A 15,000-nucleotide genomic window follows, 5' to 3' on the forward strand; every position below is an offset into this window, starting at 1 on the left:
AAATTTCAAACCAATCGTTCCAGTAGTTTTTACGGTACGATGGGCACCGACTTTGAAAACATTGGTTTTGAGGAAACGCTCTTCAAAGTAGCGAGCTGCATGGAGCCTTGTATGAAACACGGATTTTCAAAAATCTGTATCTTTGTCAGTTTTTCCACGATTGATCCAAAACTTTTACACAATACTCTTAAAAGGATCAGCTTTTAGGGAAAAATGTTAAAACTATGTGTCATAGATGAAATTAAATACCAAAGCCCCCCTTTAAATTAAAGCGAAAATAACGCACGAATAAACTTTTCTCAAACGTTTAAAATCGTACGCATTGTGTTCCTTTCTTCCTAAATGATTGCCATTAATTTTCAACTTTAAAGCAAAACGTTAGAGTGTCGCAATGCCGCGGGAAGTGTGACGTCAATTTGTCCACAAGACGCGTGGCTGCTTGGATATTAAACACCGCTTTTCGGTGTAAATCATCATGCAGCAACAGCAGGCGAGGCTTACTGCGACTGCGACTGCGACTAAGAAAAATCAAACCCCCCACGGGCGGGCAGTCCACGAAATGAGGGTCACTCGGACACGAGCCACGAAGTGTTACTGAGTGGCGTGAGGCAGGATTGGCAAGGGTGTCCTGGCGCGGTGTGTTGGCTTCTAGTAAACCATTCTTCATGGAATGAAAGTTGGTTGATTTCTGTTTTTTTTTCGGAGCGACATTACTCTCTTTCTCACGAGGCGTACTTTTGAGTCCCCCCACCGCCCTCCCAAAGGTCCCTTGCGTCACGGTGATTCCTTTGGCAGTCTTCCGTGCCATGCTGGTACCCATTCGCTCCCTTCCGCTACAGGCCATTGCCGGCCGGGTTTTCAATTTCTGTGTAAATTGCCCCAGGAAGGAGGTCAAGACGCTTAGACGAGCTTTGCCGTTGCCGAGAAAATTGGAATGGGGGGGTCCTAATAGGGGCCGCATTTTCTTCTTTGCCGCCGTCGCGCTTCTTTCCCTCGTTTCTTTGACTGATCTAGATACTGACTGACTGACTGGCACAGCGGCACTACTTGTAGCGCGATACGCGCCAACAAAGACGAAACAGAGGAACTTACGCCACTTTTTAACTGGAACAGCGTGAGACGGTCAACGATGCCTAGGTCCTCCCAAGAGGTGATGATCTTTTGCGGATCGGCGGCCGTTTGTGGTTTGGGTGAAGCCGATCGTGCAGAAACGTCCGCGGATTGTAGGAGTCCACTATCACCGTCGTTGCTGGTAGTATGTGGTATGTCCTTGCGAGTTCCACTATCCGTGATGAGCCCAGCAGCATTGTTGCCATTTGAATATCGTTGCCGCTCGTCGTTCGTCACCGTTACCCAGGAAGGAGACCGACTGAAGGGCAGGAACGGCTCGGAAATCTCATCCACCGATGTCTGCGTTGCTATGGTTTTCCCAAACACATCATAGATGTCATCCTCGTTCACACTGATACACTTATCGCTACGGCCATCGTCCGCGCCGATTATCTGGTTGTTGTTTGTGTCACTTCCCGCGGAAGCTGTCCGGCCAAAGTCACCGGATTTGTTACTGTTGGCCGATGTTTTCCGTCGACTTCGGTGTGGTGACGTGGATGGACTTCTCAGGAGATTGTGCATGATTTCGATGCCACTGTGCGGTGCTGGACTGAGCGAAGAAGGACTCACGTACACGCTGCGTGGCTTTAGGTTAATGGACGTTGCGGAACGGCTACGTAACCGTGAACGGCCTCGTTCGGCTTCCGTGGACTCATGAGCTGCGTGAGGTGTAAGCTGGTTCTTGGAAGTATCTCCTCCCTTGCCCTGTCCCGTGGCTTTTCGCATCGTTTTAGGCGATGGCATAGTATTCAACCTGGGAATGCCTGATCGTCCCGGTTTCACTGCTGGTTTCTTGGCCGGCGATTTGCTGGGGGACCTTCTCGGTGACTTTCTCGGTGATTTTCTCGGTGATTTACCCGGCGATGGTGGCGCATTCTGAAGCTTTTCCTCCTTCGGTATCTCAATGTTTAGCTCCTTGGTGTAGTCCTTTTGGTTTTGCTCTTCCTGCAGCGGACCTTGCTCCAAGTTGTCCGCCGTGTCCGCGTTGGTCGTCTTCATGAGCACCTCGAGTGAAAGCGTTGGCTCCAGTTTGGGTGTTGAGGCCGTTCCGGCCACATCCACAGACTCGGCCTTCTTCAGCACGACATTGTTAATCTTGTTCTCGATGCCCTGGATCGCTTGCTTCACTTCTTCGATCTTATCGGCCAAAAGCGAGCTGGCATTCGGTGGTTCCGGTATCGCAGGCACTGGTACCGGCACCGTCACCGGCACAACGGGCTGACTCTGATTGTCGGGTGTTTCGGGGTGTTGTGGTTGCTTCACTTCCGGTTGCACCGGCGCTGGTGCTGCTGCTGGTGGTGGTGGTGTTGGTGGTGTCCTGGTGGCATTCTGTGGTTTAGCGGATCTCACCGTGTGCGATGACTTGGGACGGCTCGCTATCACGGCGGGTGGTGGTGGTGGTTCCGATGGCGGAGAGTCACTCGGTAGCCGCTCGTTGCTATCCTCCCGATCGGACACATCGTGCCCATCCTCAACCAGTGAGCTGACAAAGGATGTATCATTCTCCATGTCGGTGTGCGCTCGATCCGGCTTCCCGGTGTTACTGTACTCGGAGGAGCTAAGGAACATTCCGGTACCGGCCGAGGAATGATACGATCGTTCCGTGTCCGCCGATTGCGAGTACTGGCGACGCATCATGGCCGCCCTTGACGAGGCACTTCGTTCGCTGATCGATGAAGCAGATTTCAGCGAAGAACGCAACGATGGCATCGAAGTGGCCGTGCTCTGGTTCGTTGCCGATGTCGTGGCAGTCGTTGTCGTCAGTGAGGTAATCATGCTCGAGTTTGAAGTTTGCGAACCTCCGAGGGCATCCTGATCGCTCTGATCGAACGTGTCACTGTCCGGGGTGCGCATTTTCACAATTTCCCCCCCGAACCGCACTCGTCTCGGTGTACGCCGCACGTAGTCCATGTCGGAGGAGAGCGGAAGATCAGGATCATCATCATCATCATCACCACCACCATCGAGCATGGCTGATTCGTGATAGCGCGAGGTGGATGACGTGCCACCGATCGATTTCACCGTTACACTATCCTCCAGCTCGCTATCGGTCAGTACGCGCACCACCCCGAATCGCTTGTTGGAATTGTCCTCATCACTTTCCTCACTGTAGGAGTTGGAGTTCTCCCCCTGCCCCTGCCCTTGCCCTTGCCCTGTGCTTTCCTGCGCTTCCAGGATACGCATCGTAACCGATTCTTTGTTGATCTTGATCTCCGTCTCGAGGATTACCTTCGAATCGTCGATCTTCTCGAGACTGACGCGTCGCAACATCGGTGCCCCGGTGGGCGTTTTAGTGAGGGCATAATCATGCGTCAACCCAGGCCGACCGGTAATGGCGACAGCCGCCGGTTCGTACATCGTCGTGCGTGACAGATCCACCTGGCTACCCGATTTCCAGCGCTGGGCCTTCGGAGACAGAGGTTGCTGTTGCTGAGGCTGAGAAATGACAGCCGGTGGTGGGTGGGGTTTCCATGATTTCACAATTGAACCATCAGTTGCTCCGGGGGGTGCCATCGACGTCACATCACGCCGTGGACTCTTGGGAGGATTGGGCAGTCCGTACACGTTGCACAGTAAATCGAAATCCCGCCGGTACGCCACGGAAATGCACTCGTAGAACTCACGGGAACCGATTGTGTTTTTGATTTTCAGCAGAATCTTTAACGCTATCTCTTGGTAGGTGATTTGTACCATCTTACCACCGAGCGCATTGATCACTGCGCGCAAGATGAAGGTCCGTTTGGCCGTTAGGATGGCGGGCTGGATGAGGGAGGGTAGCGCGAGCATCACCCCCACGATGTACCGACTGCTGAGCGGATCCTTTGGATTACGATCCATGCCATAGTTCATGATCTCCAGCATCACCGTTTCCGGTAGCTTGGTCTGAGCGATGTACACCTTCAGCACGTCCAGTGCCCCCTTCCGAACGGCCGGCGAAGGATGGCCAAGATTGTCAATGATCGGTGGTAGCAACGGGCCAAAGTAAACGTCCGTTTCGTCACGCAGCACAATGATCACGTCGATCAGGACACGCAGTGCGTGCTGGCGAACCTGAAACTCGGGATCATGCAACCGCTCGAGGAACTCGCGGAACAGCTCGTTCATGTTCAGCCCCACCGGTAGCTCATTGTTGCGTATGATGTACTCCCAGAGCGGAGTCAGCTGCAACACCGACAGCACCCGATGGTTACTCTCGACGTTCAGTGCCCGCCGATAGCGGGCCGGCGATTCCGTCGGAACACTCGACGACATTCTCGATGGCGCTCCTTCTCCACCACTTCCCGACGAACCACTGCTCCCACTGTTTGAAGAATAACCACCCGTGTTGTTGTTGTTGTTGTTGCCCTTCGCAAACACACGCCGGAAAAACATATCCTCAACGCATCACCAGCGGCACCACCAACAGCAGCAGCAATTTGTAAGCAAACAATATCGCGCACACGGAAAAGAACATTCCCGGGAGCACCAGAACCGAACCGAACCGAACCGCACCAGCCGTCACTTGATACTGACCAACACGCGTACGCGTGTCCTGTGTCTGTGAAAGGTTACTACCGAAGGAATCGCCGCCACAATTCTCTTTGTGCGGGCATGCGCTCCGGCCCTCGGTTGGTCATTCAGGTACACCGTCCCTGGGTCCCGTTTTGTGTTGTGGTGTCCAACCGCCATAGAGACCGAATTCCGGTCCCATCCGACGGTCCAGCGACCTACTTCTACATCGGGCTACAGGACCCATTGATTTCATTTCGGGGGCCTGACCCAACTGCTCAGTGCAACTGCAACAATCATCCGCTAATGAGTCCGCACTTTCGCTCCGTGCGCTCCGTGGTGGTGGTGGTGCTGTGAATCCGTTGTGACGAACCTCCTGGAAAGTGACACCGCCATTCGTAGTTATTCGTAGTATTCGGACGCAAACGACAAAGCGAACATGTTGTACAGTAGATTAAGATTTTATTTCGAGAAAAATGATGTCATGTGGATTGATTTTCCGTTGCCGATGCCGCATGGCCGCGATGGCCGAGTCGAGTCGAGTCACTCTCTATTTTAAAATCACTCCCACCCCCCCACCCCCTCCGTGATCCTCGCTCTCTACCTGAGTGATGACCGTTTCGAGCGGGCGCGGGCTGGTGGGCGCGGGCTGGGTGGGTGGATTGTGATGGGGCCGAAAATAATATGCGCAAAACTTTTTAATAAAACAACCGAACCGAACAAGGGAGCGCCCCTCCCCCCTTCTAAGCCTAAAAATAAAAAGCGCCTTTCGGGGCGCGGGAGTTCCGCCGCGGGTGGTTAAAAACGAACGTTGCTAAGTAATTAAAAGTCCAGTCTCATAACAGTTTCTCGCGTTTCTCTTTTACACATTAACACACATGCTCTGGCTGTGACATGGCCGGTTTTGTTTAGATAATTTTTTTTCTTTCCCCCCCCCCCTCTTCTAGGCTCCTGGTACGTATAATTCGTATTTCGCCCGCACTCTCTCTCTCTCTTTCTTTTTCTCTCGTAACCTGCTCTATTCTTCTCTTTTTTTCTCTACCGCGTTTACTTAAAAGCATATGGCAAGCATATCGCGCAGGTTTCGGACATACACGTTTAAAAAAAGAAGGAAAATATTTACAATGACCACCCGTTCAAACCTTGGTTCCGATGGTTCCTTTGATCCTGCGTAGAGAGCACGGCAGCGGTAGCACACATTTTGGCGAGCGCCTGTCGAGGGACGGGTAACGCAACGATTTCATCTAGTTGGCCGCTCGCTGCTGGATAAATGCAACGCACTTGCGTGCGTCTGTGTTTTAATGGTAGTTTAAGCAGTAAAATGTAAAACACTACATATCTACACTATCTATACGATTTCCCCCGGGGGTTCTCATGCACCTGCGCTTGCCAATCGCTTTGTGTGGAAGTCCTTGATACAAGGCATCCAGTCCATGTCTTCTGGCTCATCCTGGCGCATCTATCTTTTCCCCTTCTACCTCACTCTCTACCGCATATCTACAGCGCGCTTCACGCATTGATCATTTCATTTAGCTAGAGTTTGCTTCTTCACCACCTAGGGTTGCTGGGTGCAATTTTTGTACAATTTATTTTACACATTTCTATTGCTCTATCGACTGTTCTAGGCCTCCTAGACGTACTCTTCCGGTGGTTTCTGTACACCGGTCGGTATGCGGAGCGAACTGGGCACCCGCCCACGGTTCACCGTGTCCGGCAGCTCGGCAATATCCTTGAACACACCCATGAGACTCTCAAAGTTGGGCCCCCAGTTGAGCAGATAGTCCCAACCGGTGGCCGACTGGGGCGATGTGCCCCCGCCGTTCGGTTGCCGATAGATACCGACCATGTGGCTCGACAGATCATCATCCGAAGCGACGAGCGTGCTGAGCGATCCACGGAACGACGAATCGAACCCATCGTACGATGAGGCCGGTGGTAGGTGCGGTGGTCCCGGTTTACCACTGCCCGGTCCACCGCCATTCCCACCGACATCGACCGAACGACCGAGCTTGCCCCCGTTGCTCGCCTCATCGCGGGCCGATTTTCCGTGATACTTGTTGTTGTTGTTGTTGTTGTTGTTGTTGCCGGTGCTGATGGTCGCGCTCGTGTCCCCGTTCAAACTGTTGTTATCGTACTCGATCTCGGAGCAGGTGAAGCTATCGTTGCCACTCTCATCGGTTGAGGTAGAACTGTGTGCATCGACGGCGGGCGAGTGATGCATGTGGGTAAGATGAGGGGCCGGTACGCCACGGGGCGCTTCACTGCTGCTAGACACGGCATCCAGCGTCGACACGAGACTGGAGGTCCGGGGGCGTGAGTTTAACCGTTCAATCTCCTCGGCCGTCAGTCCCATCGGACCGACCACCGGCACAACGACGACCGAGTTGACGTTCGATGGTTGCGAAGGTCCACCGGGATTTTTACGGCTTGCACTCGAGCTCTGACCGGACAGTTGGCTCATCACGGGGCTGTTGAGGCTACGCTCACTGTTACTGTGCAGTGCATCCTTGCCCACACCGCCCGAACTGGACGTCGTAGCCAGGAGTGCACTCTGGAGCGGCTTTCCCGAGATGTCATGAAGCGTGAGAATGCGCGGTTGCTGCGAACTCAGCTCGGAACTGGGTGAAAGGCGGGCCAGTGGGGTCGATTGATGCTGGCGAGGTGTAGGATTCGAGGGTGGCGGTTGACTAGCTTGTGGCGGAACCCTCGGTGCGTACGGACCGGCGTGATGCGGCGAATGGCGATGCTGTTGCTGCTGGGCAGCCGACGTTTGGTGCTTGTGGTGCGTATACGTTGCCACCGGCGGTGGTGTGGCTTTGTACTTCCTCACACCACCCGCCTCCCGGTAACCCTTGTAGTGATACACGATATCGATGTCTGACGGTGCGATCGAACTGGCATTCTCCAGATCGTAGTGCTCGGGATACTCCGAACCCAGGTCCATCGACGGGTTGGTGTGATCGTGCGCATGATGTGACTGGCTCGGTGGTGGCAACGGTGGATGATGATCTTCCCGCAACGGAGGACTCTTGCTCACCACCTCCCGTTCGATAATATCTGGCCGCTGGGGACGCTGTGGTTCACCAGAGTTGAGATCCCGTTCTTTGTACTTTTTCGAAATCAACTCCGGACCGACGAGATGATGGCCACCGACACCACGCAACATATCCGCCCCATTCTCCGTATGATAGCCCACGATCGAAAGATCGTTCACGTGTAAACTGCGCCCCTGACCGTCACCACCGTGCATTGCGCCAATACCTCCTGCACCACCACCAACTCCACCGCCACCACCGGGCCCTCCACTGCCCACGTTCGATACGAGACCACCGACACCACCGAGCATCGTGGCGCCTCCATTCTGTTGCTTCGACGAATGGAGCCCCACCGACGAGTGGCCACCGACCAGGGCACCACTTTTCTCCTTGTGCTGCTTGCGACAGCGCACGACCAGGAACGAGATAAAGATCCCGATCAGCAGCATCACAAAGAAAACGATCACCAGCGTGATGCCGATGTTGAGCGGATTCGTCACCTGCGCCGTACCGAGCACATCCCAGGCGCAACCCTGCAACACCCCAGCGCCATGATGCACCACCGTCTGGAAGATACTGCCCGACCCGTTGAACGGTTGAATCTCGCCGTTGATCGTAAAGTTCGCCAGACAACCCTGGAAGTACGCTGGCATCACCTCACCAACGAACGATTCGCGCCGCACATTCCCAACGGACAGGACCGTCAGGTAGGGATCGAGGAAATCGTGCACCCCCGATGCATCCAAATCACCGGACACCACATTCCGCCCATCGATCAGCACCTGCAGGATACGATTATGCGAATGAATCGTCACATTATGCCACCGTCCATCGGCGAGTGATCCACCGGAGCTGCCACCATTAGCGCCGGCACTGTCATGCGGGTAAGAGGACACATTAACGTAGGACGTCTGGTTCGAGGTGTACGACAGACGGCCCTGCTTCAGTTCGATCGAGGTAAAGTGCTTGTTGGTGGCGGCGTAGATCAACAATCCGTTCTCTTTGTTCGTCTTGAACAGGATGCTCATGTACTTGGGCGGATCTTCGGCAATCGTCAGCGTGGACATGCTCTCGGTGGCCCGTGGCTGCTGCCCGGCCGAGTACCGCTTGTTGCGTGTCACATCGTAACTCCAGATGTTTCCCCGGCCACTGTAAATGTTCTCCAGCAGCTGCATACGCTTGTGTTTCTCCGAAATCTGGTACTCGATGAATGCACCATCCTGGAGGGAGTACGGTTCCAGGGAGTTGTAGCAATCGGGCGAAAGGATGGCATCGCCACACCGACACAGGGCCGTGTTCCAACGGTCCATACACTGGCCATAAGGACCGCACAGTGGTTGTGCTGGATCACCGGGTAAACCGAGACTACAAGGACCTCCGCCACCATTCGACCGTCGCTGACACGTCCGTTCGATGCCGTACGATTTGATTGGATGACTCAGATTCAACGCACGGCCATTAATCGAAACACTGTGCACACAACCGACCAGATCGTCCGAATGCACCTGTCCCGGTCGCTCGAGAACCGGATCGGCTGCCATAAGTCCTCCCACCAGTAGATAATGGTTGTTGAAATTCAGTGTCCTAGGGAAGAGGAAGAGAAACGGGTGGTTAGTTTCGAGATCATGGGAGGCCATTCACAGCCTGCTGCTGCCCTTACCCCGTTGGTCCCGTATCGTCAGCATAGCAGGCGGAATCACCAGGACGACAGTCATCGCAGTAGTCACCATTGTCCGTACACTTGCTCACCGTCAGTGACATGACGCGGCCATTCCGTGTCGCGGTAATTTTGTGCCACTCACCATTCGACAGCGACGACGGTGCACCAACCACCAGCGAAGTGATGGCAGTCCGGGCACCACCGAACGAAAACACCGCCCTCCCATTCACCACTTCCATGGCGACAAAGTCCGACCGTCCACCGCTCTGGATACCGTAGTTGTACACGAGCAGTGCATCCGGTTTGGTGGTGGCAAAAATCACCGAAATATCATTCGTAGCCGAATCCAGTGCCGGAAAAGCCATATACGAGAGCTCGCGGAAACCGAACGTGGTCTTCTCACAGTGCCGCCCATACCGTCCATCAACGCAGCTACACTTGTAGCCCGGTTTCAAGCTCACGCACTGGCCACCGTACAGACAGGGATTCGGACGACAGGAATCGGCCACCGTTTCACACTGATTCCCTCGATAACCGGGTCGGCAGAGGCAGAAGAAACTCGATCCATCGGAACTCTCCCGGCACGAACCACCGTTCTTGCACGGTCCACTGGAACAAATGTCCCCACGCTCGAGCTGGCAGTACTTGCCTTCACGATTCGTCGGGCAGCTACATTGGAAATCGTACCCCTGGCGACGGCACTGACCACCGGCATGGCAAGGGTTCGGTGAGCACGGATCCTGTCGCTTATCACACCGCGCACCGGTATATCCGTCCAAACACCGGCACGTGAAATCGTTCCGCACAAGCGGAGAGGTGAAAATGAGCGATGGACTGTCGGTGATGTGGTTCTGGTCGTGCACTTGAATCCGTGAATTGCACGTTCCTCCATTTTCGCACGTATCCGGACGGCATGGTACGTATCCGATGACGACAGCAGCAGCAGCATTCCCACCAACCCCGACGAGCAGTTGATTGATGGCTTCTAGTTTGCGGGACAACCGGCCAACCACGTACTGCTTCGGTCGATAACCCTTGGTGGCCGCACTCCGGATGGCGATCGTAATGTGAAGTGACCGATCGACATCCGCCAAGCTGTACAGAAGCAGCTCATCCGCCGGTTCGATCGCGGATTTAGCAATATCCACAAAGTTCCGGTAGTAGTTGGCCAAAAACACGGCACTGCTCACGTTGGCCAGTGCGATCGTGACGGAGCTCTCGACTGTGCTGTTGTCAAAGTGGAGGAACTCCACCGAAACGGTCGAGATGACGTCCGAGTGCTTTCCATCGTTACCGGACACGAGGAATGTATAACCACCGCCAGCGCCACCACCACTGCCAGGTTGGCTGGTGGCCACTGCTGCAGCACTAGTCGGTCGCAGCAAACATCCGCTACTGATCGTGAATGCCGTCACCGGTTGTTTGTTGAGATCACTGACGATCTTACACCGATAGTCACTGTTTAGATCGGGATCGTTCGGATGTACGTTGGCGATATCACCCCGTGGAATGCCATTGAACACGTACACCAGCACATGGACGATGCGCGGTGTCGATGGGCTATCGTTCTGATCGATCACGTTCACCAGGATCGTGTGCTGGGTGCGCATCCGTGGACTACCATTATCCTCCACCTCAACCAGCAGCTCAAGCTGCGCTGTCGTCTCGCGATCGATCGCACGAACCGTTCGCAGCACACCGGTATGCTTTTCGAGCGTGAAGAACGATTTGTGACGTCCACCGACGAGATGGTACGTGAAGGGTGCTCCATTCGGAGGGAGATCCGGATCGCTAGCGCTGAGTGTCATGACGACCGTATTTGGAGGTTCATTCTCCAGCACTGAACCGATCGTATCATTCCCCTCGAACGTTGGCCCATTGTCGTTAATGTCCGAGAGGGTGATCTGGACGAGGGTGGTTCCGGTTTGCGGTGGAACGCCCGTATCGATCGCTCCCACGATCAGCTTGTGCACGGGGATCCGCTCACGGTCCAGCAATCGGGCTGTTTCGATCTGCCCCGACTGTGGATCGATCTTGAACGAATGATCATTGTTGCCACCGATGATGCTGTAGCTGAATTGGTTGTTTTGCGGTCGTACATCCTTGTCGATCGCTTTGACCGTCACTGGCACCTTGGTACCGGGTGGATCACCTTCCGAGATTGTCGTTTCGTAGCGATCGAGCAGAAATTCGGGCGGATCGTTCCCATCCTGGATGGAGATGATGACTTGTGCCTCATCCGTGTCATTACCTCGGATACCACCGTAGTTCTTGGCCAGCACCGTCAGTACGACCCGGGATTGTGTTTCACGATCGAGATTGCGCGACACCACGATCACACCGGTATCGGCGTGTATGCTGAAGCCTTTATCGTTGCTCGACCCGACCAGCAGATAGTACACCTTACCATCCTCTCCTGCATCCTTATCCGTCGCCTGAATACTGCCCACACTCGAACCGATCTCGGCCGATTCCGAAACATCAAAGTGGAACACGGGTTGAACGAACTTCGGGTAGTACTCGTTCACTCCCGTGATGTGTACGATCACTTTCGTTTCGTTGCGCATCACCGAATCCGGATTTGCCGCACCGACGATCAGTGTGTAGCGATCTTGTTCCTCGTAGTCGAAGGTTGTGCGTGAACTGATCACTCCGCTCCCGGGTTCGATCGTGAACAGTTCCTTCCCGGTGCCACCGATGATCGAGTACACGATGATGGCATTCTTCGGTGAGTCACGATCGTGGGCCAGGGCACGGTAAACGAACGAACTGGCGGGTGAGTTCTCCGCGATGTACGCATTGTACAGCGATTGGTTGAAGTACGGTGCATTGTCGTTAATGTCCGTCAGTGTGATCGTGACGAGGGCGATCGATTTCTTCGACTTGTAGCCGAGATCTTCGGCCGAAATGTTGAGCTGGTACATCTGCACCAGATCGTAGTCGAGCGGTTGCCGTATAACGATCGCACCGGTAACGGTGTGGACGGAGAAATCGTTCCGTTCGTTGCCCGCCAGTATCGAGTAGTGCACCATCCCGTTCGGTCCATCATCGTTATCCGGTGCACTGACGGTCAGTATCGTCGAACCGACTGGTTCATTCTCCGGGACGATCACCTGATACGAAGGGCTCTGGAAAACGGGCGCAAAGTTGTTCACTCCGGTCACAATGATCGTAACCGTCACTTCATCCTGCTGCGGTGGTACACCACGATCGATGGCACGCACGCTCAGTGTGTAGAGCGTACCAGGAGCCTCGTTGAGTATTCCGCTAACCACAACCCAACCATCGAGCTTGTTCACCGCGAACTTGCTCGATCCATTGCCACCCATCACCTGGTACTCGATCTCCGCATTCACTCCGAAATCCAGCTCATCCTTCGCGATCAACTGCAGTATCCGTTGGCCAACAGTCGCTCCCTTGGGGGCTGGTGCCAGGTAGGACGTTTGCGAAAACACCGGAGGATTGTTGTTTGCATCGACAATGTTTACGTTCACGAGACACTCGGTGTACATCGGTGGTTTCCCGTTGTCGGTGGCCAGCACCGTCAAGCTGAACATGTTCTCCGGCGATGGGAACATCTGGGTGTGCTTGTAGTGGATCCGTCGCTTGCTAAACAGCTCCCCAGTGGCCGGATCGATCGAAAACATATCCGACGGTTGCTGGAGTGAGTACGAAATGACCGAATTCGGACCTTGCTTGTCACGATCGGTCGCAATCACCTGACCGACGAACTGGATCGGTTTCTGGAGCTCGGGGAAGTTGAAACTGTAGTAACTGTGCTCAAACTCGGGCGCATTATCGTTCTGATCCTGGATCGTGATCGTTAGTGGGGTCTCCGTACGCCACGCTCCATCGACGGCCGCCACCTTCAGGATGAACTCGTCCTGCAGCTCACGGTCCAGGTGGCCCGCTACCGTCACATTCCCCGTCGTCGAATCGATGCTAAACTTGTTGCCAATATTCTCCGTGAAGATGTAGGTCGCGTTCGCGTTAATCCCAACATCCGAATCCGAAGACGTGATCTTGATCACAAACTGCCCGATTTCCGCATTCTCCGTCACGTTGACCGAGAAGAGGCGCGTAAATTTGGGCGGATTGTCGTTCTTGTCCAGCACGTTCACCAGCACCGCGGCACTTCCGGTCAGCTGTGGTACCCCTTGATCCACGGCATCAACCGTCAGCGTGTAGAATGCCATTTCCTCGCGATCGAGCCGTACCGTGGTGTAGATCTCACCCGTGTCCGTGTTGATTTCGAACGCTTCAAAGTCATCGCGCAGCTGGTACGTGATCTGCCCATTCTCATCCGAGTCCGCATCCGTGGCAGATACTTTGGCGATCAGCTGGGACGGGGACTCTTCTTCCATCACTTCCGCCACGTACACCTGCTGATCCATGACCGGTGCGTTATCGTTCGCATCCGTTACGTTGACGATCAGCTGCAGCACACTGCGTAAGCTCGGTCGATCGGAATCGGCTGCCTCAATCCACACCTCGTACTGTTGGTTGCGCTCGTAATCCAGTCCACCACGGTTCACCGTGACCTCCCCGCTGTTCGCGTTGATACGCAGTGCTTCTCCGATATTCCCACCAGCGATCGCGTATCGAATGTTCCCGATTGCACCCTTCTTGGGTGAAGTAGCGGCCAGCTTCGTTACCACCTTCCCATCGCTAATGTCCTCCGGCAGCACAAATTGCGTCTCCGAGGGATAGGAAAACACCGGGAAGAGGTGGGCGGGTTTCAGTGAGATCGCTAGCTCGCAACTGACCGATCGTGGCTCGTAACCCTGATCATTCGCCACGATCGTGAGCCGATAGACGAGATCGGCCGGATTGGAGCCGGACACCGGTGTCGAGAGTTCGACTGCCGCCTCAATCACTCCCGTGTGCTCGTTGATGCGAAATTTGGCCGCATCCTTGCCGGTGATCGCGTACAGGATGCGCGAATTGATGCCCTCGTCACGGTCGATCGCTTTGGCGCCGAACACGAACTGGCCCGGTTTGATGCGATCCGGGATGGTGACGTGGAAGGTGGACGCACCGAACGCGGGACTATTATCGTTCAGATCCTGCACCACGATCGTCAGATTGACGGTGGTGGCCCGCGGCTCCGTCGGTGAGCTGTCCCCGGCAATCAGCGTGAACTGATAGATCGGGACGTCTTCGCGATCGAGCGCCGCCCCGGTCGTTACTTCGCCACTGACCGCATCCAACCGAAACCGGTCCGCGTGCTCACCGAGCAGCCGGTACACGATCCGGGCATTCGCGCTCGCATCCTTATCCGTCGCCCGCGGCCACACCACCTTCGTGCCGATCGGTTGGTTCTCCGGCACCACCGCGTAGTACGATTGCCGCTCAAACTCCGGACTGTGATCGTTGGTGTCTTGTACCACCACGCGAACGGTTCCCGTTCCCGTTAGTGGTGGCGAACCTGACCAAAGAGAGAATGAGAGAGAGAGAGAGAGAGAGAGAGAGAGAAAGAGATCAGCGATCAGAAATGGCAGCAAGAATCGTTTCGTTTCTTTTTTTCTGATTTTGCATAAAGTCTAATCAAGTGGTAAATGTAACAAGGCGAATTGTTGTGTTTTAGGGACCAATAGGAGTCCAGATTGCGGCTCTGCGGCTATGTCACCGCCGTTATTAGCTGACCAGAGAGACAGGGAAAGAGAGAGAGGAGGAAAAAATGAAGGAGAAAAAGACACAAAGAGG

The 15,000-nt window shown here is 54.7% G+C and overlaps 2 protein-coding genes across 2 annotated transcripts in view; both read right to left on the minus strand.

Moving 5' to 3' along the window:
* Positions 1-4,482, minus strand: part of LOC126577827 (uncharacterized) — a 12,905-nt gene extending 8,423 nt beyond the window's left edge. Inside the window, exon 1 of the mRNA XM_050239789.1 lies at positions 1,093-4,482. Within this exon, the coding sequence (XP_050095746.1) occupies positions 1,093-4,482 (3,390 nt within the window). The remainder of the gene's footprint in view (positions 1-1,092) is intronic.
* A 582-nt stretch (positions 4,483-5,064) lies between these two features.
* LOC126570515 (cadherin-related tumor suppressor) overlaps positions 5,065-15,000 on the minus strand; it is a 27,642-nt gene continuing 17,706 nt past the window's right edge. Inside the window, exons 8-9 of the mRNA XM_050228315.1 lie at positions 9,295-14,722; positions 5,065-9,218 (exon numbers count right to left, since the gene is read on the minus strand). Of these exons, the coding sequence (XP_050084272.1) occupies positions 6,230-9,218; positions 9,295-14,722 (8,417 nt within the window). The 3' untranslated portion in view covers positions 5,065-6,229. The remainder of the gene's footprint in view (positions 9,219-9,294; positions 14,723-15,000) is intronic.

Source organism: Anopheles aquasalis, chromosome 2, assembly GCF_943734665.1.
Source record: "Anopheles aquasalis chromosome 2, idAnoAquaMG_Q_19, whole genome shotgun sequence".
Taxonomy (NCBI): Eukaryota; Metazoa; Arthropoda; class Insecta; order Diptera; family Culicidae; genus Anopheles; species Anopheles aquasalis.